Source organism: Akebia trifoliata, chromosome 4 (assembly GCF_017979445.1).
Source record: "Akebia trifoliata isolate Shusen 1 chromosome 4, ASM1797944v1, whole genome shotgun sequence".
NCBI lineage: Eukaryota > Viridiplantae > Streptophyta > Magnoliopsida > Ranunculales > Lardizabalaceae > Akebia > Akebia trifoliata.
This window is the reverse complement of record NC_141378.1, coordinates 28,232,302-28,259,570: the sequence shown is the minus strand read 5'-3', so window position 1 is coordinate 28,259,570 and position 27,269 is coordinate 28,232,302. Positions and strand designations below refer to the sequence as shown.

The following is a 27,269-nucleotide window of genomic DNA, read 5'->3' as shown; positions in this document are numbered from 1 at the left end:
GATTTTTATAACTTTTTCATCTGAACTCAAATTCGAGCTTGCTTATAAGCTAAAGTATATATTTTGATATTTTTGAATGTAATGGCGAAGTTGGTTTTCCTTGGAAATGAACATAACAATACCCGAGTGTTTTACTCTTAGTCCTTATTTTAGAATATTCTCAAAATATCACCATTGGATTTCCTCGAGATATGAGCTAAAACTCAGGATATTACACAAGATTGAGATAGGAAAGGAAACAATTTGTTTTTATGATGACTCAAAGAGTAAAAAATAAATGAGAAAAATCAAAAAAATATAAGAAGAATTCACCAAAAAAAAGTAAAAGGCCTAGGAATGCAAATCAGACTGAAGAGATAAATAATAATAGTGTTAAATGCTACTTTTATGATAAGGCTAGACACATGAAGATGAATCGTGCAAAACACAAAAATTGGTTTGAAAAGAAAAGTATATATCTTTTTTTTGTATATTATTAATCAAATTTAACTGACGATCATTCAAATATCTGACGGATTGATTTAGGGGTCACAATTTATATTACATATTCGAAACAAGGATTCCTTTTAAATAGGAAGTCAATGTAAAGTGAAAAGTTTATCTTCACGAGAAACCATCTCGAAGGGAAAGTGTTAACCATAAGAACTTATCACTTAGAAAACATTTTTTATGTTCCTACTATATTTAGGAATTTGAATTTTTTTATCTAGATTGGATAGTTTAGGTTATTAAGTTTCTTTTAAAAGTGGAAAAATAAAATTATTTTTACATTCAGATTTAGTTAGTTCTGAGATATTATTTAATAGTTTATATAAAATTAATTTAAATTATAATTTTACTTAATTTTCAGTTACCTAGCATTCGAATAATGGTTTGAAACGTGGCTTGATAAATGAAAACTCCTCCATTTGGTTGCATAAATCTTTGAGACATATCTCTAGGGTTAAGATAGAGAGATTGGTGAATAAATTTTTTTGAAATAATTTGAATTTCAAAGATTTCTCAATATGTTTGAATTGCATTAAAGGAAAGAAAACCAAACATACTAAGGAAAGAACAACAAAAAATAAAGAACTTCTTGAGATCATACACACTAACATTTGTGAACATTTTTCCACTGTATATCTAAGTGAAGAAATATATTTTATCACATTTATAGATGACCTCTCTAGGTATGATTATGTTTATTTAGTACATGAAAAATCTCAATCGATGGATATCCTTCATATATTTATAACCGAGGTTGACAGAAAGTTAAATAGGAAGGTTAAAATAGTTGAGTCAGATAAAAAAAGACTAATACTATGATAGATGTAATAAATCAGGCCAGAATCTTAGTTTATTTGTCAAACTCTTAGAAAAGTTAGGCATTTGTGCACAGGACACAATACTTTGTACGCCTCAGCAAAATAGTTTGACTAAAAGGCATAATTGTACACTTATGGATATAATTAAAAATATGTTGAGTCATTCAACAGTATTATAATTCTTTTGGGGAAAAGCATTAATCGCTATATATATCTTAAATAGGGTTTCTAGTAAGGCAATTCCTAAAATTCCTATTGAGTTAAGGATTGATAAGAAACTTAATTTAAGACATTTACATGTTTGGGGTTGTTTAGTTGAAGCAATGATCTACAATCCATAAGAAAAGAAATTGGATCCCAAGACCATTTTTGGATATGTCATTGGTTGTCTAGAAAATTCTAAATAATACAAGTTCTACTGCTCTAACCATAGTACGAGAATTGTTGAACTGAAAATACTAGATTCCTAAAAATTGATGAGATTAATGGGAGTGTAGAATCACGTAAAATTACTCTTGAAGAACTAAAAATGGATATCTTACCACATATTAATCTTCAAGAAATAGTTTATCTTCAAATTGTTCAATAACCTAAGGAGAATGGACAATAATTGGAAGAAATTGGATCACCACTCCATTAGGACCTAATCATTATGATTGAAGATTCACCATTAGTAGTTCTAAGAAGATATCTCAGAGAAAGGAGACCTATCATTTTCAAATGATTATGTGGTGTATCTACAGGAATCTGATTACGATATTGAGATAAATAAAATTTTAGTTAAGTTTTCACAACTAATGAAAAATAATGATTCTTCTAAGTGGATAGATGTCATAAAAGAAGAGTTAAAATCTATGGATTAAAACTGTGATTGGGTTCTCATTGAGTTGCATTGTAAAAGTAAGAAAGTCGACTATAAATGGGTTTTCAAGACCAAACGTGACGCAAAAGTCAATGTCGAGTAATTTAAAATAAGACTTATGGCCAAAAGTTTTACTTAAAAGGAATGCATTGATTACATTGAGACTTTTTCTTCATTTTCAAATAAAGACTCATTAAGTATTGGTATTACATCAAATGAATGTGAAAACAACTTTCTTGAATGGGAGTTTAGATGAAAAAATTCACATGAAATAACCTGAAGGATTCACAGAAAAAGGCAAAAAAAAAAAGTTAGCTTGTATACTTAAGAAATCCATCTACGAACTTAAATAAGCTTTCAAGAAATGGTATATAAAGTTTAATGTTACCATTATATCTTTTGAATTTAAGAAAAACATTGTTGACCAGTGTATATATTTGAAGGTTAGTGGGATCAAGTTTATTATGTTGGTCAAATATGTGATGATATTATATTAGTTAGTAATAATCTTATTTATTGCATGAAATCAAGAATTATCTCAGTATAAATTTCAAGATGGTTGATATGGGTGAGGCAACATACGTCATTGGCATAGAAATCCTTAGGAATCGATCTCAAATATTATTAGGATTGTCTTAAAAATGATATATCAATTGAATCTTAGAGAGATATAACATAAAATTTTATTCTATCGGTAACGTGCCTATCGAAAAAGGAGATAAGTTCAACTTGATGAAATATCTATAGAATGATTTAAAAAAGGAGAAGATAAAGGGTATTTCATATGTCTCAACTATTTATTTTGTAGTAGGATTGGTCAGTCGTTATCAAAGTAATTTAGGAACTACTCATTGGAAGGCGGTGAAAAGAATATTTATATACTTGTGTGGGACTACAGATTATATATTATATTATCAGAGAACAAATTTATGACTATAGGGTTATAGTGATAAATATTGGACTAGTGATCTAGATGAGCATAGATCCACGTCAACTTATGCATTCTTGTTTGGAGGTGGTGTTATTTTTTGGTCTAGCAAGAAACAATTGTATGTTGCTTTATCCACAATGGAGTTTGCATATTGTGGTGTGATTTAAGAAGTTGTGTGGTTGAAAAGGTTCCTTATTTGACTAAGTGTAGTACATAGTGCTAAACATCCTGTAACATTGTATTGTGATAGAATAATAACACTAGCATATGCGAAAGATCCTAAGTACCATGAAAAAGTGAAGCAAATCAACATTCGCTACGACTACATTCAAGATATGATTATGCAAAAGGAAGTATTCCTATCACATATTTCTACAAGTTAGATGATAGCATATCTTCTGGCTAAGAGTTTGGGACATCGTAGGTGTTGATTTATGATTATAGCAAGTGTTTCCCCATTAATGGTCAGATCTTGATTATTAGATTTTTGAATCTGATTTGGGAAAATAATGACGAGTTATTAATTGATCTCGTTTCCACAGCAAAGAAGAGGGTCGGGAACGCAACCTCGCAATACAACAAGGTGATCGACTCCGATTTTACATACATTTAGATTTGATTTTAGGTGTTCTTGATGGATTCTCAATTGGAAAAGCAAAAAAATCATAAGAAAGAAAAATATTAAAGAACATTAGAAATTGAAAGAAAACATGGAATTGGGAGGCAAATGCAATTGAAACCTGAATTTTATTAATTAAATTAAGTAGAGAGGCAATAATTTATAGGATTTGGAGGATTTGGAGTTCCATTATGGAATTTTCTTTACATTCTTCTCCACTTTTCTCCTTCATCTCTATTTTGTCTCTCCTCTTGATCTTCTAGATTCACTTTTTTTCCTAATACTCTCTCCCCAATCTTTAACAAAATTAAGAAATAAATTATGCCTATTTTCTAAGAACTCTCATCTCGAAATTATAATCAACTCCTTCACTTATAACTCTTGATTATTAGAGAGCACCCCTTACTTACAAATATTGCAGAACACTCATTCTCTACTTCTTCTTTTTTATAATTATTACACATTATCTCACTTCTCCTGTAATTATTACAAAATAATCCTTCTATTTCAATTACAATTATTCCAAAATAAACTCCTTTCACTTTTAATTATAATTATTTTCAAAATATTCCAAAATACAAGAAAAATTATAGAATTACCCCATTTAATTACAAATAATCTCCAAAATAATTAAGAAAATTGGATTATCTTATACTCACACACTTTTAAACATAGTTTTTTTAACAGAGACTTGTTTTTTCGTCATTAGGCTAATGGCATTCACTTACACAATGACCACCCTGGCCCATAGACTACAAGTAGAAAGACAACTTGTTTATATTTTTGAATCTTAAGGGTTGAATCAATTTACAAGGCACAATGATTGTGAGCCTGATAATTGTGTTAATGTCACCTTGAATTTTTGTCGAGATGAGATTCATAGGATTCAAACATAATTTGTAGACTTACATAATCATATAGCCTAAGGAAATCGAATGTAATCTTTAATCAAGTGTTTTGATTAGTAATTGGATTGAAAAGTTCAAGTTAAGTGCTTATAGTGCGACTAAATTCAAATCCGTATGGTGTTGAGGTTGACAAACTTTTAAGGAACTCCACCAAAGCATGTAAGTCATATTACATGTGTTATTTACCTGTTTTTAAGTAAGTGAATGATTTCATGCTTCCTTATCGTGTGAGTATATTGAATAATTAGGTAATAATTATGCCTTTAATGATTAATGATTATGTTGTGAAGTAGATATCAATATTTACTAACTCTAGTATGTTACCTATGACTAGGATTGATAAGGTCTAATAAAACGCAATTGAGAAAGTGACTTAATCAAAAGTAAACAACATGAGGACTTGAGGAATACTATTTGGCATCGCATTCTAATGATAAATTGTACACGATAAAGAGAGCTTGTACCCGTACTAATATTTTTATTTTCAAAAAACATTTCTATAATATCATATATTCAATTATATGTATGAATTTACAAATTATTTTGTTTTTGAAAAGGAAGCTCGTGTAATGTGTACAAGATTGAGTATTGTTCTGAGCTTAGGCTCACGAGGGTTTGGAAAATGCTTAATCCGATGTAACCAAATAAGTCTGGGGCATGTCTGAGTCATAGAATATGAGATATGTTTTGTTAGTTAAATAGAAACTTGACATAACGTTCTCTCTGAAAGACAAACTCATATTGGTTGCACACCTTATTCCCTTATATGAAGAGAATAATTGTATAGTTTGAGATGAAGAAATGATTATTGAACCCTACTATGAATGAGTGAGAGATGTTGATTGTTTTGGACGTCCATGTGGGCCCATCTTATATTCATGTACACTAGGACTCCTCTAGGAGTAAAGTCCTAGTTATATTGAGTCCCTATTTTGTTAGGAGACTACAATCTATAAAATCCTTATTACTATAAATAGGGATATAGAGTCATACGTGAAAAATACCAAAAATTAGAAGAAAAAAACTTTATATTCCCTCTCCTCTTTAAGTTCAATAAGTTTTTGGGTTTCTATCGAAGACTCTAGGGTTTAAAGCATAAAAACATCTTGACTGCTCTAGTAGCATTGATGTGACGAGTATTTAGACTCTTCGATGTCTGACAACCAACAAAACTTGACATGATTCAAGGTTTGGATCTCTATTACATTTAACATGTACACTCCCTAAATTCCTAACAGTTTGGGAAGACAAGGATGTGATTTTGTATCAAGGGTGAGATTGTTGGGATAATATAAAAGACCACTCTTTTCTTGAGAGTATTTTTATCCAAATTATTTGAGGATCATTTGGATTTCTTTTATGTTTTCTCTCCATATGGGTCTTTATGTTCTTTATTTAGAAATATTCCTAGAGTAAGGATGAAGTGAAGCTAGGGTAACAAGGGGGTTGGGAGGGTTTTCTTTGTGCTCATGATACATGACCATTGTTGAAACTGTTTGAGAGAATTTTCTGATCTACAACCTTGCAGGAATAAAGATTGAGTAAGAAGGTAAATAATTTTGATGGCATGTGTTGGTATAAGAGGTTCTTGTTGACTTTTCTTTCAATTGTAAGGCATCTCTATAAATTCAACCTTCTACTTTTTCTTCAACATTGATAGTGATAATTTCTTTATCAGATTACCTGTGGATGCAACCTTCATTGCATGAACTACATAACTTTTTTGCGTTGGGTTTGTTTTTCCTCCTTTCTCTGCTTTCACTAATTTTCTCAACATAGTTTGCTTGTTTTTTGTTCTTGGAACATTTCTGATATTGTTGTCGTACCAAAAAATAATTGTTTTTGTGGGTGTTCATGATTCATTACAACACTTCCCAATCATCTTGTTTTTTGGTTGATATGGGATGTTCTATATTTTTTGTTTTTTCTCCAATTTGTACACATAATTTTAAATATAAAAAAGAAAAAAATAGATCAACGTCCAAATGAAAGTATAATATTTATAAAACTAACTGAACAAGGTATTTATAACATAAATACATTCATAGATTATCTAAGGATGATCATAGATCACCAATTTACGGCAAAATAATAATTGATGATCACATATCATTAGGGAATATTTTTTACTTGCACCTTTTGGAATTTTTGTTGTTGATGGCTCAAGGAGAATCATGATCATTTAGTGTTGATGGCTCAAAGATAACAATGATCATTGAAATATGTTTTGTTATAAAAAAAAATAAAAATTAAAGTAACCTTAATCGATTATTGTTCAAAGATCATCCAATAACATCTAACATGCTTGAGATAGTCATCGATTGGCATACTATAGCCAAAAATTTTCTATTTTCCATTAAAACATTTCATACTTCTTGTAGATGCTAGAAATTGACACAATTCTAAAATAATTTCAAATCAAAATCATGTTTTGAAAACCAATAAGTGTTGGGCGTAATGGCCAGGGCCTCCCTCCAAAAAAGGAGAGGTCTTGAATTCAAGTCCCCTTATTAGCTACCATAAGGATTTATCCAGTCTTACTTGGTATGTGAGGTTTGTGGGGAAATTGCATGTAACAAGACACCCCCATTATTAAAAAAACAAAATCATTTTTTGACAAGAAATCAATGAGTACATTGAACAAACCTGTGGCGCCCCGCCAAACACTGACACAAAACCCAATGCCAAGTCTCAAGGTACTAGGTGGTACCTCGAAATTTGGACATGACCCATTTTGTTTATATTAGAATTCTACGGAACATGAAAACCTGATAATCCAATATATAACAAAACCTATATATAAATATGCAAATACAGGAATTAACAGTGAAAGACTAATTACATTTAACATGTAAGTAGATCAGAGTGCTAAAAAATTAACAATATGCAGGCTTACCAAAATACTCTCACTCTAACATAGTCCTAAACTCTCAATCCAAAGACTACATACATCTTGGATGAAACTGACAACACTAAGGGATGTAGCCCTAGTACTCACCATGTAATAGACTCTGATCGTCGATCTGACCGATCAAATACTCCTCACTTACTGACTCTGCCCCTGCCTCAGTAACTGCAAGTGCTGAAACTAAAAAAAAAATAGGAAGAAAATGGTGAGTAACGAAAGTTACCCGGTAAGTCCACAACCAATTCCTACTAATAACCCTCCCTAAACATGATCAAGTAAAACATACTGAACATTTTAATACATGCAAGGTTTTATAGAATAAAATACGATCAACTGGTACATATAGCCAGAGATGAACAACTAAACAGTTTAAAAGTTCACATATCATCAATCATCGGTACTTGAAAGCGCCCTCGATCCGCGGGGTGCGCGGATCCGCTTTTGACCCTTGAGGTTTGGGAGTCGCCACCTAGTTATTATGGTTTAGGAACCAAACTGACTCTACAATGGATAAAAAAGAACTAATCTACTACAGAAATCTGAATCCGGGGATCATGTTACGGGGTTGGAAGGTGTTAGGCACCAACCCCGCCCGGCCAATGCCGGTCTCTACTTATTCCAAATATAACTACATCGCTAATGACAAAACCTAGATTAAAAAAATAATGAAAAATCTTACCTTCGATCTGCAAAAGTACTATTCCCTCAGATCTGGTGAAAATAGCTCCTTGTACCGTACTCCTTGCTTCGTTCTGTGTCCGGATCTGATTTCTGATCTCCGAGGCAAGGTATCTCCTTCTTGGATCTGGATGTTTTGAATTTGTTGTGAATTTTGGAGTGTTTTTTAAAGGTTTCTAGGTGTTTTTTAGGCTAAAATCGAAGTAGGGGTGTTAGGGAAGGAGTTGGGACTCCAAAATTAGGGTTTTGGGGAGGTTGTGGAGGCTTCTTCACCTACTTTTTCTAGGGTTTTTTTCTTTGATACGAAAATAGGGTGTGGAGGCTCCTATTTATAAAGTTTTTAGAAGCATTAGGGTTTGATTAGGGTTTCTTTTAGAGTTTTAATTAGGGTTTTGACTTTGGTCTCATGAGATGGACTCAGTCTTTAGGGCTTTGACTTAGGGTTTTGACTTTAGTCTTATGAGATTGACTTGATTAGTTTAGATTAGGGTTTTGACCTTAGTCTTATGAGATTGACTTGATTAGTTTAGATTAGGGTTTTGACTTTAGTCTTATGAGATTGACTTTAATACTTGACTCTAGTCTTACTTAATTGACTTTAATTTTGACTTTAATTTTGACTTTAGTCTTATTTGATTGAATTTAATATCTTGACTTTAGTCTTGCTTGATTGACTTTAAATTTTTGGAGAACCCCCCTCTATTATATCTTTGATTCTTTGGACCCCCAAATGGAGGGGTCATTAAATAAATATCTTGCGAACCATCAACAATTTTTCTTGAAAGCCTGATTGATCAATTTTTTGATTTAAATTTTATAATTAATTTTATTAATGTTTCACTTTACATTATTTAATGATTTATTTCGAAATTTTTAATTATTAAAATTATGAAATTACCATTTTGCCCTCGGAGAGGACTTTTTACGTTTTAAGTCGTTTTTCAATGTTCCAGGATGTTTTGAAATCAGTTTTTCGTAAGGAATTCAATGGGAATGTTGGTTTTTGTCATTTATGAAAATTTTTGTGTGAAATGGTCGTGAATTTTATGAGGGGTATTTTCGTAATTTTGTCAAATTTTGTGAAAATTGGCAAAATGATTTATTTGGTTTCGATTTGTCGTTTTATGTATTTGAACGGATTTTCCTAAGCGTAATGTAGGCTCCAAGGTTGTTTTGATGTTAGGGGTATTTTGGTAATTTGATCATTTTTAGTGATTTTTATCGTGAAGCTTCTTTTTGGCTTGCAGGATGATGATTTTTATGTTTCTGGGATAGTATTTTCCTAGCGTAGCGTGATTTCTAAGTTTTGTCAGTTCGAGATACCTCATCCGGATTTCTGAAATATATCTGGTAACAAAATAAAGCATTGGAATAGACATCCATCATTGGGAACCTTTGCGATCGGGTTGACGACTTGATTAATCAGGCGGATGCAAAAATGGGGTGTCTACAGTACTCACTATACATTTTTCTACTTATGCAAATATAGTTGACAATATTGAAATAGTAGACGTGTTTTTCAGTTTATACTTCGAAATATAACAACAGATACATAGTACAAGTAGTGGAGTCTTGGAATTAAAGAGTTGGGATTCACGATTGGATCGCTCCCAGTCGGGACATGATATTCCTCAATAACATTGTAGTTCCTGATTTTGTGGTTGATTTAAATTCATGATTAGAATTAGAGATGGCCGTTTGACGTGATCGTAAGTAATAGGTCTCTTTTCGATGTGTCAGAATGTTTGACTATTACTAGATTGTTAGTGATCACTAACTAATCATCTTCATCTATGCCTATCAGGCGTGTATGTGATTCCCAAAATAACACTCCACTCGTATACGACCACCTTTACAATACACGTTCACTGGTAAAGATAAGAAAAGAATGAACCCGGATTCCAGTTGTGACTCCACTCTCATACGCGTCTCATACCACGTATAGTGGTCCCTACCATACATCCCAAGATAGTGCACCCTTCCGGATGATGTGATGCACTATCTTTTCAAGCATTCACAGATCCTTTAACATCTCACAAAATAGCTACATATATATTATTTTTCATTTAAAACAAAAGAGAAATTAACAGAATAGGGTTGAGAATGGATATTCAGCTCTTACTATGCAATTGTGGCCCCTCGGCCTAAAAATAAATAACAGTACTCAGCGCACGCGCTAACATAATCTTAAATAAATATGCAACCCTTTCATTAATAACTTAGATATCCTTTCACCAACCTACATACAACATACAATGTAAAATGCAGACATCACCCCTCGGGTGTGACTTTAACATTTTACCGATTCATCAATTTCCCATTCTTTCGACATTCTCATTTTTCGTCTTTTCAAATCCACTATTTCCTTTTCAATATTTCAAATTCACTTTGTTTATTCAATCGAAAAACTACTAAAGTTTACGCAAAATAGGGTCCTAACAATGCACATGACTAAAGCTGTTAAAACGAGGAAAACTGGTGAAAATTTGGCTAAGTATCGGAAACTTGATTTTTCAAAATTCTTGAAATTGAAAAAGGATTTTTGGAAATGAAATCCTCAAGCACGAGATTTGACACCATATAATTTTATAGCTTAATTTAAAATAACACGAAAGTTATTACATTTTAAAATTTTGCCAAAAACATTGAAATCTACGTTTTGTTCTTGAAACCAAAATATGAATTTTTATCCTTTGAGATTTGGATCTCGAAACCATTCCCATTGTTCCGAACTGAGGGGTAAAATCGACATTTACTTAAATATTTTTAATGAAATGAAGGGTGAAAGTCATGAAGAAAACAAACCAAGAGTCAGAAGCAGTTTTGATCAAACTATTATGTCAGTGGGATAAGCATGATTTTGTCGGTGGGACCGATAAAATGACCTTCGGTAGGTGTCGGTGGAACCGACAGCTTCTGCCAATAGCACTGAACATATTCGTGAAATTTCGATCTTTCGATCCATTTTTGGGGTCTTTCATCTGTTTTTCGAACCCTTGGATCCACCCACGTGTTTATTATTAAAACTTGATAAAAAAAACATCAAATCTCTAATTCTAATCATGAATTTAAATCAACTACAAGATTTCTACGATTTATAGATACAAACAACAAGTTTTTTTAAAAACCTAAATGCACATTTTCAAAATCTAAGATTACTACTAAGAATTGAAAGTCCCTTACCTGGTTGTGATTGTCGGACATGTTTAACTAACTCGAAAATCAAAGATTGGCAGCAAGGACTCGAGGTTGAACGACTTCGAGGCCCAACGGTCGGGTTAGTTGCGAAACCCTCGATGGAGATGTCATTCCTTCCCCAACAACGATGGATCACTCTTCTTCAAACTAGGTGAAACTCCAAGTGGGTAAAATTAAAACCCCTATTGCTGGTTTTTAGTGGGAACCTAAGAGAAAAGAAAAAGAAATGGAGGTTGGATAGGGTGAGAACGTGGAACTCGACAACGCCGACAATATTGTCTTCTTCGTCGAGGTTCAACTAGGACTTGATCACGATGGATGAGGGTGAGAATGTGTTAAAATCCTAGGTTAGGAAAATGGTGTTGATTTGGTTTCTTAGAGAAGAGGGGAACAAATGAGAATAAAAGAAGTTAGCTTTCTTTTATAAAAATTGAGGGTATTTATGGTATTTTCTCTTCTTTATATATTCGGTTGTAATTCGACCATTCGGACTTGAAAATTTTCAAATGAATATTTCATTTCGAACAATTTTTCGTTGCGTACCTAACGGTATCATCAAATTTTTCTAGTTCTCGCTCTAATGAACTTTCACCATTTTGGATCCCACTTAACATGAAATTCGAAGATTTTATAACTTTTTCATCTGAACTCGAATTCGAACTTGCTTATAAGCCAATGTATATATTTCGATCCTTTTGAATCTAATGATGAAGTCGGTTTTTCTTGAAATTAATCATAATAATATTTGAGTATTTTACTCTAAGTCCCTCATTCAGTATTTTCCTCCAAATCTCACCATTTAATTTTCTCGAGATATGAGTTGCAAATCCAGGGTATTACATTCTCCCCCTCTTAATAAAAATTTCATCATCGAAATTTGAATCATACCTTATTGGATTTTTTCGTCACCCTACTAACACAACATATATAACCAACAACACCTATATGCGATTATCATTCATTCAGGTATTCAAGCCAATTTCTTTTCTAACTCCTAACCACATGTCAAATATTTTTCATCAACCCAATACATCCATCCATTAATTACTCCAAATCATTCTCATGCCCCAACTAATTCATCATTTGTATAATCATAAAATACAATCAACTTACCTCCTATCAATTCCCCACCAATTTCTATCAATAATTCTTTCACACCCCCCTCTATCATTTATTATTGTAATATCAATTAATCCTTATTCATGTAACTTTATATTTTGCCTAAATCATACATATTTCCACCTATCATCCAATACTGATAGCACCATGAATACCCTTTACAAATCTCACAACTATCTCTCGTGAATTTAAATTCATAGTAGTATCGTTGTCTTACCTTCTTCGTCTATTTTCTCACAATTTCATTAAGTCACCATTAATGCAACCTTATCACAACATTATTCTTTCTCGCTTCTTATATTGATCTACCTTACTTTCAAAATTACAATTTCTACCTAACTCTTTCATACTGTCATTCCAATCATTTTAACAATACTATTAACTTATACAATCATCAAATTCAACATGCTTTCCCATTCGTAAATTCATTCTTACCTCTCCTAATGAAGCGTATCTTTCACATATCAAGTTTACCTTCAGATACTCGTTCATTTTTGTCACACACCAAATTTCAATTTTATATTGCACACCTCTATTCGGTAGATTCCTACTTAATCTTTTCAAAAATTGCATTCTTCCTTCACAAGGTATCATTCTAACCTCACTTTCTAACAATTACTTTTAGCCTTAATTCACACATACTCAACATCATATTATTATCATGTTATGAATACACTTATACTACAAAACACATTTTTACTCATAATACTCCTTCCTACCTTACCTAACTGTGCCTATCTCATCAACATTTTTTGCCCCATAGTTCTCAACAACTTTTCTGATAGTGGTATAACTAGTTTTATTACTCGATCCGTCTTGATAAATTACTAGCTCCAATAAGTATGCAAAATCTTAGCAACAATATATGATCTAAATGAATCAATATTGAATAGAACTCCAATTTCTAACATCATAATTAAAAATCGTACTTTCTAAAATATTGTTGGAGATAGTTGGTCCCTTTTAGGTCACAATTCCTACCTGCGACTGTGATAGATGACACTCTTTTCTAATATGTCCCACTTGATCACACCCATAACATGTTAATGATTTTGTCTTCGTAAATTTTTGTAGAGTGGGCAGTTGGTAAACTGGAGTCTAAAATCTATGGGTCTGTCTCGTTGGTACTCTTGGCCCTACTGACCTCGTTGGAATTCCAATAGCTCTATGACTTGGTGATGAGGGAACCCCACAACTCGGTGGTTGAGTAGCTCTATATTGTGCGTAAACTGATCTAGGGGCGATCTGCCTCAAATACATCAGCCTTTTGCCTGGGTTTGGTCTGGAAAGATAAGAGGTCTAGGGTTGATTGGTCTGTCCCTGAGACATTTGTAATTTCATCTCCTCTCGCTTTTGATCGCTTGTTCGGTCCGTTTGTGATGTTATAAGCATGTCTTCAACCATGTTAAAATCCTGTGGCATTTTTATCTCTTGAATTGGCCCATCTAACATCTTTCTAAGCCACAGATCTTTAATTGGTTGACGTCAACCCGAACATTGCACCCCTGTGTGTCCCAACTTACCACATTCATAACACACTACCACTTTTTCTTTCGATTGATTTAGTATTTTATGTTGTTGTTTCCTACAAAACTCATCCATTTCTTGAATGGGTATTTCCATAGTCTCACTTTTTATATATGGTTGTTTTCCCCACGACTCTACTAGTTTTGTAATTGTTTACCTCTCATTGATTCCTAATTGTCTTTCTTCTACTAGGTCTTAAGGCGATGATTGTACTATCCCTATTTCTTCTTGTGGTACACCTTGTGTCGGGATATTTCCTCTTGGATCCTGTCGGGACTTATTCTTAAAGTGGTGGTTGAGCTTTTCTTCTATCCTCTATAATCTTTTTGTCAATTGGCCCACCATGATCATTTGAGCCTCAAACATCTCTGATTGTCTCCTTTCCATGAGGGCCTGACTCTAGGATAACTACGAGATAACTTCTATCAACCGTTCTAGCTTGGCGAGTTTACTCGATCCTAGCAGGTCTTCCCCACCAATTTGACTCTTTGTCATGGGTCCAGTTGTAACTCTGTTTCCTTGCATCTTTCCTAACCTGCGAGTTCAGTAATCTACTATTTATTAGAAGAAAGGCACTTCTTAGATCCATGTCGACATCATTCTTACGGAAACATTAACTATTATTATAATATAGAATCTAGTAATGAACACTATTTTATTACTGTAAAATGAACTTAGAATCTTATCTTAGGCTTACTAGGCTTTACGAACTTCTAGACATGGAAGAGCTCGCAAACCCAATATGGAACCACTGATGAGCTCGAATATCAGATTCCTAGTAACACTCAATGATTACCTCTAATGTTATGGTATCAGCTTATTTTCTAAAACATAGCCGACTTGTATCCCATATGGATCTAATGCCACTACAAAACAAAGGGGTTTTAGAGGCTGTTTTTTGGGCTATTTAGTGAAGCGCCACCTATATATGTACATCAACGGCGGTTTTACATGGAGTGCCTCCGAACAGATTAAATCAGTGGCGTTTGGTGAGAAACGCCTCAAACGATCGGAAAATAGTGGCGATTTTTGGTAAAACGCCTCTAAAGGGATGAGTAGTAAAAGCGATTTTTGCGAAACCGCCGACGAAAACCCTAACCCTCGTTTAATCAAACCCTAACCCTCTTACTCTCTATTGCGACGACGACGACGACTCAGATTTCTATTTGGGTCTCTTCTCTTCTCTTCTCCCTTATTCTCTTCTATAAGCCCTAACCCCAAACCCTAGTTTCGTTGTCTTCTCCACTCGACGACGACGACGAAGACGGCTTCACCTCATCTCCTCTGTTATCTTCTCTCTTACTCTATAATTTGCGATTATATATCTCATCCGACGACAATGATCAAAGAAGTTCATCTCAACCTAGTCTTCAACAAAGTTCATTGCCATCATCATCTTCGAAGAACTTCATACTAGCTCGTCTGTTGCACTCTCTAGGTATGAATTTTAGTTTGTTTTTTAAGGTTAAATCTGATGAATGTTTACAGTATTTTTCTCTTCTTATTTCTTTCTTTAATTTTGTTTGGATAGTTTGTTTGTTTGGTTAAAATCTTTGTGAAGTTCTCTCCATATAGATTTAAATAGATGGTGGCCAAGATGTTGCTGGTAATACAAACATAGTGAGAAAAAATCTTTTTTTTCTTCTTCTTTCTCTTTATTTTGATTTCTCCTTTGTTTTCCATGATCTCTGTTCTATTCTTTTTATAGTATAGTTTGATTTTTGTTTTCATTTTTCCATGATTTCTCTTTTGTAAATTCCCATTCTTTTTATTTGTTTATATTATTTTAATTTTTCCTGACTTTTTAGGTTAATTTTAAGCTAATCATTGGGGGTTTAAGTGTAAAAATTTAGCTTTTGGGTACCCATTTGCGTTTGGCGGCATCATGCAATTTAGTGAAGCTTAGGATTCATAGATTCTCCAAGTGCGCTCTGTAAATAGGCGCCATGCCCGAAATGCACATGTCAATAAAACAATCCGCCATTACAGGTTCATGGAAATTGGTTACAGCGTGACATAAACGCCTTACAAAATCAATAAGTGTTTCCTGATCGTCCTGTCTTATGCGGCTCATATTCACCACGGTAACTTGTTCTTCGACGAAAAAAATTTATAGATGAAGGAATTCACCATGTCCTTCCAAGAGGCGATGGACCTAGGTTGCAAATATATTGTTATACAAACTATAGGTCAGACTGGTTAGAGACTTAGAGAATTCCCTAAGGCACAGATCGTCATCTGATTCATATTCACCCATGGCCATTAAAGTACCTGTAGAAAGAGCTTGGGTTTTATATTTTTGAAGAGCTTTCAATGATTGGGATGTCAAGGTAGTAGCTAGCTTATCATCTTGCATTTCATCTAGTTTAATTTCTACAAGTGTTGAAGAACGTCACAAATGGGTGAAAGCTGGATGGGGCTTTTTCTGCTTAGTCTTTTTTACTTTCCCCTTCAATCTGTATGACAACACTTTGAAGCTCTTTAGCTTTCAACCTAATATAGACCGACCATTTTTGTCTTCCAATATTGCATTTTTCATACGCCTTATGGAATTTTTATTGCCATTGGAAGTAGAAGATGGGTTAGATGATATCTACTTTGATGATTGTATAATGTAGACAATAGGTTAAAGTGAACTTCACATTCCTTACCTACAATCTTTGCAGTAGTTTCCTAAATCTCTCTAAATTCAATTACTTACCATCCCTTGTCAACTATTTGCCATTTACTTCGGTAATTAAGAAAAGAGGAATGTTGGAATGATAAATCTCTCTAATAAATTGGAGGGGTAATGGTCCTTAGTTGTTTCTATCCATTTGTACAGTGCTTTATGCAGACAGTTATAATATGAGGATGATTCTATTATGAAACATTATCCTTTTGATTGAAATTCCTTAGGGGACGTTTGTTTGCGGTTGTAACACTATTCTGAAATTTAATTGAAATAGCTCCTAACTGATATAATTGTGTTCTGAATTAATTTGCCTTTATTGTTTTACTGATACTGGAAGTAATTGAAATTTGATGATTTTATGTTTTGATTTTGGGTGATCGAAAATCAGAGAGCTTTGTAACTTAATAGCTAATACACTCCAACTTTTAAAAAAGAGTTTGTGTGTCATATAAACTCTCTCATATCGAAAATTGGAGAACTTTGAAACTTACTAGCTAATCCACAACATTTTCTCTTGTCTATACCTCTTTTTGGTTGGACATGTTGAATAGGGTATTTGGACTAATTTTACATTTATGTATTTTGGTTGGGGGTTTTAAGGGAGCATGCAATCATTTTTATAGATACCAATTTTATGTTTTAGTTCACATTTTTCTTGATTTGGCAAAGTTAATTACTTGGTTGTCATTCTACCCAGCAACCATTAGGGTGTGGGACATAGACCCATTGAACCTGCACAATTTGCCACTTTGTGAACTACTAGTCCTTAATAAGTCAATACTGAACTCGAGGAAAACTTCTAACCTTCTCGGATTGGTGATGGCAGGGCCAATTGTCCAAGCTACAAAACAAGGAACATAGGCTGGGACCAATACCCACATGGGTGATGGGGTGATTCTCGTAATCCCTTATATGCAGCATTGACTAACCATCAAGTAATTAGCTTTACATGCTGAATAATCCTTCCTTTGATTATTACTTCTTGGGTTAGTTCATAATTTAGCTGAGAACACTAATGTCATTATCCCATTGATAAATAATACAATATTATCTCATCCCAGCTGTTAGATGTGGAATATGTTGTTTTGCGTTATTGTTCTCCAATCCAATAGCTTGCACACTATAATTTTTTTCATTCTCCAATCCAATGAAAAGGAGAATGATTAGGTGTACACACAAGTGACACTCTGCCCTCAATATGATTTTGCTTCTTTCTTGCTGGTTTTCTATCTTGGGACATTCTCAAATGGGGTTATTAGTAGAAATGTCTCATCAAAACCTGCTTCTATGAACATTGAAGCTATTTTGTCTTTTGATTTACTATTGGGAATGTTGCAAAGGTAATTATCTGTAAAAGAATTCAGGTATGCAAAATTGTGGAGGGCCAAAGATCCTCCAAGAAATTGAATGATAGACAGATTACTGCTCTGCTGAAGGTGAATTGTCAGCATCCTCAAGAAAGAGAGCTTGACATTTTACAGGTGTGTCTTTATTTAAAATATTTAGTATTTTGCTCATTATCTTATTTTTCATACATATAATGTGGCTTAAGAAAGTTGAAAATGCAATTCCATACAAGCTATTATCAGTAGCTTCTTAGGCAAACAATGTCCTATTATTTTAAGTGGGATTTGCTTTGGGATGCATGAGGGCCTTGTAATCTTCTGTTTTTGATTGCTATTTTGTTTTCTCTTTCTTTTTGACAGAATTTTATTCTATCAAAATACACATACACTCTGTCCTGTTATGTTTGCTGGAGGAATGAATGCAAGACCTCACTTGACTAAATTTTGTTCATAGGATTCAGGTGTTTTTTTTCCATCCTGGGATTGATATAATGGTCTATGGATAAATTATTGTTCTATAATTAAAAAGAATGCTCAACTCCAATAGTTGGAAATCACCAATTAGGCTTAGTTTTTGCCATATTGGTCTACCAAGAAGTGGGGCTTACATGGGGTCATTGACCGAGGGATAGTGTGCCACATGGAATTCCTGAGTTCATTGATTGAGCAAAGCTTTTATGGAAATTTAGTACTACTTGGTGGAACACAGGTATCCTATGCTTCTCAAAATTTAAGGATCCTCTTCACTATTGATCAACGTCATTTACTTGTGGAAAGTTAATGTGTTTGAACCCCATCAACAATGTCTGGATTCCCTAGCCAAATTACAAAATGCACCCGTCCCTCACAAGGCTTGCATGTTCTTCTTGTACATTATTATAGGCATATAAATTGTGACTTTGTGGGACATTTTTTCTTGTTATTAGTCTGGTTAGTTGATGAATTTCAAAGGTGCATGAAGTTTTAATAAGAGTCAACATCATTGACCTATGGTCAAGGGTGACTCACTAATTTCACAAAGTAAAGGAAGTGTTATTTTTCATGTTGATAGTAATAGATTAAATGCTCATAAAATTTTCCAAGCACACTAGAGATATATAAAAAGAAGAGACCTTTCTCGTGAGTGAAGCCTCTTGTTATTAAAAAATCATCACAACGTGAATTTACAAAATAGTTTCTTGTGCTGAGTATAGAGGATCTTAACCCTTTCTGTTTTTGGTTCAGGCTCCTATTGTCTACATGAAAGATGCATTAATAATGTCCAGGAAACAAAACCAGTAAATATTATTATTTCAACACTTGATGACCTAAGCCCAATTCGAACCTGATCGAATCGTTTTTTGGTTTTTAGCAGTGAGTCGGGCTACAACCTTTTAGATAGGTAGTGCACTTGTTAGCTGCATTTTTGGAATTTTGGGCTTAACAGATCTACTAGTTCTTTTATTACATTTAGTAAGAGGGTTCTTGAGTTAAGAAACATATCGTAGATGTTGTATGATGGACAAATTCTTCTTGGGTATGGTGCCCTAAGGCTTATTTTTTCTATTAGACTGTTAATCATAATGCTTACCATCAAGACCCTTACGCAAAGGAATTTGGCATCCAAACCAGTGAGAAACTTACTTCAGTTGAAGCACACATTCTGCCTACACCCAGGGTAATAAATGTGCAACTATTTTTATCTGCACGATATCATTTTTCTATTATATGGAACCACCTTTTGCCACTTCAGTTTAGGTTTTTTAATGGTTCGTGATTGGTTGTATTGTTCATGCAGATTAAATACCATGATACATGAAAAGAAAAGGAGTGCTTGCCAGTAGTTGGTCAATGGAACATGATGAATAAGGTTTCACCTTCTCATTATTCAAGAATTTCACAATTTAATATTTCTATAGTTGTAAGTGATATGGTTCATTTTTTTCTTCCAATTGACACTTGTGTAAGCAAAAATAAAATTAAAATTCTAGGTACATATTGTAATCATCATTTCTTGCGAAAGCTAGTACTAATTGGCAGAGGTTATTATGATGTTGCATATGATGCAGGTCAGTTTTGTTCTTTCATACAAATAGTTTTGTTATAAGTACTCATTTTGAGCTTCAGGTAGGGCCAGCAACATTTTCAAATTAGATTCTAATCTGGTGCTATCTACATAAAAGTTGGTTAAGGGTCAGTCTCTTATACCTTGGCTTAGTTTGGTTTTCGTGGTTGAAGTATGTGAGATTTTTCAAATATGCCCGTCGGTTTCAAGAAAGTTAATGCAATACCCATTAATGCTACGGCGTATTCAGTTGTTGACCTACAGATGGCTACAAACAGCTTCAGCGTAGAAAACCTCATTGGGGAAGGGTCTATCGGACGTGTTTATGGGGCTCAATTTGATGATGGAAAGGTATACATTTCTCCTACATGCATCAGGTCCTGTTTGGTTTAGTTTAAACTGTGTGAATCTTCTCCTTCGTAGGATTATACTTTCATGTCATTATAACAATTATTAATGAGAAGGTAAGAAGGAAGATTGCACTATTTTTTTCCCCTAGTGTTTGTTGTGGAAAAGTGGAGCTTTTTTTTTTATTTTAAGAGTGTTCTTTTGGCATTCCTAAAAGAACGTGTTCAGTTGATTTATTTGTTTGAACATTGTTATTTTTATCCTTACAAAGCAATAGTTCTGATTTTGCCAATGATACTCATCAATTGCTTGGTACTTACGAAAGGGAATCTATTCAGGTATTTACATAAAGTTTGCTCACCATCTGTTGTTCACAAGAATTTCAAATCAGCCAACATTTTGCTGGACATAGAACTCAATCCTCTCCTTTCAAATTGTGGGTTGGCAAGCTTTGTTCCAAATGCAGAACATCAGGTAAAAACTCATGCTTCCAAAGTTTCATTTCTAGTGCATGACCAAAATATATCCTTATGTATAATCAAAAAATGAAATATGTTGGAAGTATGTTACTGGTTAGGTGTTACTCATTATACCCTCTTTTGTCAATCTTTACTGTACCAAGTTGTTATTATAGTCACTATGTTAAACTTTTCATATTTCTGTATTCAAGGAATAATAACGTCAGGATGTTAGGACAGGAAGATATAATCCACCCCACTTACGCAGTACATTTGATGTATGTGCATGGAGTCTTCTTGTAACTCGACTGTCATATTCCACTATAACCTTATTTATTACATTTTTTCTGTCATACATTTGTTTGTAGAGAAAACTGTCTAAACCCAAGTTTCCTGGACCCTTCATATCCCTTTGTATATCTATGTTGTGGGTATGGGTATGGGATCCTTGTTACTTGAGGCTCAGTTGAATCCAAAGATTTGACATTGAGTAATATTAAAGTAAAAAAGTTGTATTGAAAAATAAAAGAAAATAGCAAAAAGAATTTCCTTATAATAATATTAAAAATAACAAAAGATATGTGGGTAAAGCAAGTCTAACACTTGTGTGTATGGATGATTTCAGGTTTTCAAGTTTGAATCGATGTGTGTATGGATGACTTAAGATTTTCGAAAACCATTTGACAGGTAAAGCTATCTATTATACAAGAGATGATTTTACTACAAATTTTTGGAGATGAAATGATATTCTGATATCATTCTTTCTTACTTCCTAATTACTATAGGGATATGCACCTGACAGTTCAAGGCCGAGATTGGAGCAATCTTTGGTTTGATGGGTGACGCCTTAGCTCCATGACATTGATGCTTTGGCTAAGATGGTCGATCCAACACTCAAAGGGTTCTACCCACCAATTTTTCTATTGAAGGAGTAACATCGATATCGGTTGATGTACATAAGTATGGGTTGGCTCTAAAGGGAACTAGTATAGTTCTATATAAGAATCACATCATTAGAAAGGTAGTGTTGTCTAACGATCAATGTTTGAGTTACTTATTTTGTTTATAATTCATAGAGTTGCCTCTTATTTTATAGTGAAAATATTCGTGAATACGTACTTTGTTTTTGGATTTCGTAGATGTATGTTTGGTACATTGTAGTTTATGTAGCGTAGATCTCTACACAACACATTTACAGGTTGTGACATCTTTTTATAAACATGTGATAAGTGAAATGTGGGGTGCCAATAGTAGTTCCTTTTCTTTATATAATTGTAGGTTTTATTTTGGAATGAATATTTTATTAATTTTTTTTACAACATTAGAGGCGGTTTTGAACTGCTTCTAATGTTGTTTTTTTTTAAAACTAATTTGTTATTAGGGGCGGTTTTCAAATTGCCTCTAAAATATAAAAACCGCCCTTTAATAACAATATTTAGAGGCGGTTTTAAAACTGCCTTTAAATTATTATTATTAGAGGCGGTTTTCAAATAGCCTCTAAAATATAAGAACCGCCCTTAAAACATATTCTTTAGAGGCGGTTTTTAAACTACCATTAAATTATTATTATTAGAGGCGGTTTTAAAATAGCCTCTAAAAATATAAAAAATGCCCTTAAATCATTATTTTAGAGGCGGTTTTAAAACCGCCCTTAGTCGGCTACTAAAAGGAATCAGCGACGCCACTATAGTGGGCGGTTTGACTAAACCGCCCTTAAATATATTGGAGGCGGTTTAGTCGAAATTGGAGGCAGTTTAAAATCGCCTCTGAATACCTCATATTTTGTAGTGTGCTATGTTCTGATACCATCTATGGCGCCCTTCCAAACGCTAACACAAAATCCAATGTTATGTCCAAATTTTGAGGTGCCACCTAGAACCTTGAGACTTGGCATTGGGTTTTGTGTTAGCGTTTGACGGGGCGCCACAAAACCATATCTTACCAACTGTGTACCTTATCTTACCAATGGTGTAAACATGAAATCTAATAATTTGGATTTACCACCTGTAGACGCGTGATTTTTGATTTCGAATATCACTTCTACGAAAGTTTGAAGGCGCCCCCATTCATATTTGTAAAAAGGTGTGAATGGTCACCCAACGTACATTTTTAGAAAAAGTGTCATTTTTGGCATTTAGTGACTCTCGTTTAGACAAGGTATCAATCAACCTAAGATTGGGGTAAGCGGCTCGATTGGATAAAAAGGAAGGTGTTAGGCACTCTTTTCTCCCTACCAAGCAGTGATAACCTCAAAATAACTTGGTCATTTTAGAATAAAAATGCAAATAAAATAAGATGCCACGTGTTGACGAATGGTACTCAAGTAGAGATTTACTATCGACTTTATCCTATAAGGATCATCTCATTGAAGGAGTTGATCTTTATATGGACCTAGTCTTGGGAATAATATGTTTTTGAAGAGTGTTGGCTATGGTTATGGGTTCATTCCCATGAGTTGGGAAGGACTCAAATACCGATTGCCTCAAAATACTTTAAAAGGGTTTAAAATTAATTTTTGTTTTGAAAATGGTTACAACCTCTATACTTTTAATCAAATCAAAGTCCAATCTACAAGATATAGGGGAGGAGAATATTACATCTTAGAGATTTTCTAAAAAAAATTAAAGAGGTGAAAGGGATAGTAGAGGAGGAATATGGAGAAGAGAAAAAGAGAGAGAGAGAGAGAGAGGAGGAGGAGGAAGAGGAGAGGTATGCATTCCTTTGACCCACTTTGAAGCTTTAATGTTCTCTTTCTTTCCTTCCTTCCTTTTTCTTCTTTTATCTCTTTTTCTTAAAATCCTTAGTGAAATATGAAAGTATTTTTCTTTTAGATTAATGTGAGAGTATGAGAATGAAGTAAAAGAGAGTTGAAAGAAGATTTTTTAGTCTAAGACTTGAGTACCCATTTTGGAAGGTGAGGAAGGTTATTTTTAGGTGTGGAAAGTTACTTTAAGGGGTAAAATAGGGTGAAAAGATATAAGAGTAGTGAATAACATGGGTTTTAGGGGTGAGGGGTGTGAAATTTAGAATTGGGAAGAGAGTATTTTTGGAAGAAATGTAAATGGATGGGTTTTTTTATCCAAATGGTTTGGATCCTACGCAATCTATTTGGGTGGAGTGTTTGGTGAGGTGAGATGATGCGAGATTTGGTTAAAAGAATAAGATTGAGTGTTAGTTGGAATGAGGAGGTGAGGTGTTTGATTAGAAGAATGGTTGTGTAAGGAGTTGGGTGTTTAGCATGTGTCAAAAGGGATGGGAGATGATTAGATGAGTTGATTGGAGAGAAGGGGTGTTTGATTGGAGAAGATGGGTGTGAGTTTGATTTGTGAATGTAAGTTTGTAAGAGGACAAGGGCATGGGTTGAGATGTGGGTAGATGATTTGTTAGAGAAGGATGATGGGGGTAGGTATTGGTTGAGATGTGGGAAGGATGATAGGGGTAGGTAGTTGGATAGGGGAGATGGGTTAGGATGATGACATGTGTCCTATTTAATGATCAAAGGGTGATTGGTTGATGTGGATAATAGTTTGTGGGTTAGGGTCATGGATTATGGATGTGGATTTGAAGTGGTTTGGGCTTTGGTGTGTTGGACTTGGGTTTTTGGAATGATTTTAGGTTATTGGAATTGGTTAATTATTTTAGAATGAGTTTTTGAGGGTGGGTGTGTTTTAGGGTTTAGGTAATGTGAGATCAAATTTAGGTTAAGTTGGATAAGGTGAGAAATGATTTTTAGGGAGTTGAGGGTTTGTGGGCCTTAAATGGACTTGGGTATTTTCAATTTCGAGGGTGGAGCGGTGAAAGGTGAGGAAGGTGGGGGTACGCCAAGTCTATTTGGTAGACCGATTAAACCTTTAGGGGGTCTTAGGGACCTTTGATTCGATTAAAATGTCACATTTCGATGAGTTGGACTTTTTAGACCCGTTGACAAATTTGATATTTTTGGGCCCTTTGAGTGAGGGCCCGTTCAAATTGGGGTGTTGTAGACACCCCATTTTTGCACTCGCCTGATTAATCAATTCGTCAATCCGATTGCAATGATTCCCAATGATGGATGTGTATTCCATTGCTTTATTTTGTTACCAGATGTGTTTCAGAAATCCGGATGAGGTATCTCGAATTGACAAAACCTTAGAAACCACGCTACACTAGGAAAATACGACCCCAGAAATATAGAAATCATCATCTTGCAGACCAAAAAGAAACTTTACGATAAAAATCACTAAAAAATTATCAAATTACCAAAATACCCCTAACCTCAAAACAACCCTAGAGCCTACGTTACGCTTAGGAAAACTCTCTCGAACACATAAAATAACAAATCAGAACCAAATAAATCATTTCACCAATTTTAACAGAATTTGACAAAATTACGAAAATGCCCCTCATAAAGTTCACAATCATTTCACATGAAAATTTTTATAAATGACACAAACCAATATTCTCATTAAATTCCTTACGAAAAACCGATTCTAAAATATCCTAGAACATTAAAAACCGATTTGAAACGTGAAAAGTCCTCTCCGGGGGTAAAACGGTAATTTCACAATTTTCATAATTAAAAAATTCGAAATTAATAAATAAAACATTAAATAATTAAAGTAAAACATTAATGAAATTAATTTAAAATTTTGAACCTAAAAAATCGATCAATCGGACTTTCGGGTAAAATTGTTGAGGGTTCGTGGGATATTTCTTTAAGGACCCCTCCATTTGGGGGTCCAAAGAATTAAAGATATTTTAGAGGGGGGTTCTCCAAAAATTAAAAGTAAATCAAGCAAGGCTGAAGTCAAGGTATTAAAGTCAATCAAGTGAGACTGAAGTCAAAATTAAAGTCAATTAAGCAAGACTAAAGTCAAGATATTAAAAGTCAATCAATTAAGACTAAAGTCAAAACATTAAAAGTCAATCAAATAAGACCAAAAGTCATAATAGAATTATAATTGATTAATAACTCTATCTAATAGAGTTCTAACTTAAAAACAATTCTACCTAAAATAATTCTAATTAAAACACAATTCTACCTAAAACAATTATAACTAAAACACAACTCTAATTAAAAGATCTCTAATTAAACACTAACTCTATCCAAATCAACCTTAAAAAAATTCTATAAATAGAGGTGCTCACACCTTATTTTCGTATCAAATCATAAACCCTAAGAGAAGTAGGTCTAGAAGCTCTCCTAGCCCCCCATAAACCCTAGTTTTGGAGCCCCAACTCCTTACCTAACATCCCTCCTTCAATTTTAGTCTAGAAAACACCTAAAATCCCTCCAAAAACACCCCCAAATCCGCAACAAATTTGAAGAGTTCAGATCCAAAAACAAGGAAATACCTTGATCTAGGAGATCCGAAGTCAAATCCGGAGACAGAACGAAGCAAGGGAGTACAGTACAAGGAGCTCTTTTTGTCAGGTCTGAGGGAACAAAATCCTTGCTATCGGAAAGGTATGTAATTTTTTTATTTTTATCTAGGTTTTTAGCAATGTGATATATTTGGGAAGTTAGTAGAGACCGGCTTTGGCCGGACGGGGTTGGTGCCTACCACCTTCCAACCCCGTAACATGATCCCCGAATTCAGATTTTTTGTGGTAGATTAGTTCTTTTTATCCATGTTAGAGTCAGTTTGGTTCCTAGACCACAATAACTAGGTGGCGACTCCCAAACCTCAAGAGTCAAAAGCGGATCCGCGCACCCCGCGGATCGAGGGCGCTTTCAGGTGTCTACACCACCCTCACGATAAGAGTCTTCGAGATATGTAAATATTATTAGCATATGCATAAAATCCAATTGTTTGATTTCATGTTTAACAGATCGGGTTCATGCGAGTCATTTTCCATGAGTTATTGGACCTCAATCCTTTAAAATATATAAATTAAAAAAAGGAAAATCTTTTAAGGACCCTGGCAAAGAGGTTTCTCTAATTAATCCCTAAGTTTTAAGGCTACTCTTAATAGTCCACTTAATAAAACTTTTATTTCTAATCAATCCTTGAACTTCATTCCTCACATTTCTTACAATTGAAATATCGAAACTACCCTAACCATTCAAACTCACAATTTTCTTCAAAAATTGAATTTTCAGCATCCTAATTGAGTTTCAAAGACTCCATTTTGATGAAAAGGATTTGAGAAGGAATAAGAAGTCATTTTCAAGTAATTTGAAGATGTATGAAAAAATTAGGATTTTTTCAATATTTTTTACTTCATTTTTGGATGAAAATTGATTAAGGGTGGTTCTTAATTTCTTTTTGAAATCATCTATACAAGTTGTCGTTTCAAGTTTTTAGTTGATCTTTCCATATCTTTTAGTTGAAAAAACTCGAAAAACAAAAACTGGTGGGT

General features: G+C 33.8%; 1 protein-coding gene across 10 annotated transcripts; it reads left to right on the top strand.

Moving 5' to 3' along the window:
• Nucleotides 1-14,919: 14,919 nt before the first annotated feature.
• On the top strand, nucleotides 14,920-22,162 carry LOC147404660 (protein STRUBBELIG-RECEPTOR FAMILY 7-like). Of its 10 annotated transcripts, XM_086440702.1 has the most exons (8): nucleotides 14,920-15,495; nucleotides 17,558-17,666; nucleotides 18,096-18,212; nucleotides 19,855-20,125; nucleotides 20,372-20,498; nucleotides 20,808-20,943; nucleotides 21,553-21,614; nucleotides 21,713-22,162. In XM_086440702.1, the coding sequence occupies exons 4-7, from the start codon at nucleotides 19,915-19,917 to the stop codon at nucleotides 21,589-21,591; spliced, it is 513 nt and encodes a 170-aa protein (XP_086296828.1). In that variant the 5' UTR covers nucleotides 14,920-15,495; nucleotides 17,558-17,666; nucleotides 18,096-18,212; nucleotides 19,855-19,914; the 3' UTR covers nucleotides 21,592-21,614; nucleotides 21,713-22,162. The 10 variants fall into 10 exon arrangements, 3 of the variants coding, with proteins under 3 accessions (XP_086296828.1, XP_086296830.1, XP_086296829.1); XR_015177862.1 differs by lacking the exons at nucleotides 14,920-15,495; nucleotides 17,558-17,666 and adding an exon at nucleotides 20,126-20,249 and having other exon boundaries at nucleotides 17,686-18,212; nucleotides 19,855-19,926; nucleotides 20,386-20,472; XR_015177861.1 differs by lacking the exons at nucleotides 14,920-15,495; nucleotides 17,558-17,666 and having other exon boundaries at nucleotides 17,689-18,212; nucleotides 19,855-19,926; nucleotides 20,048-20,125; nucleotides 20,372-20,472.
• Nucleotides 22,163-27,269: the final 5,107 nt, after the last annotated feature.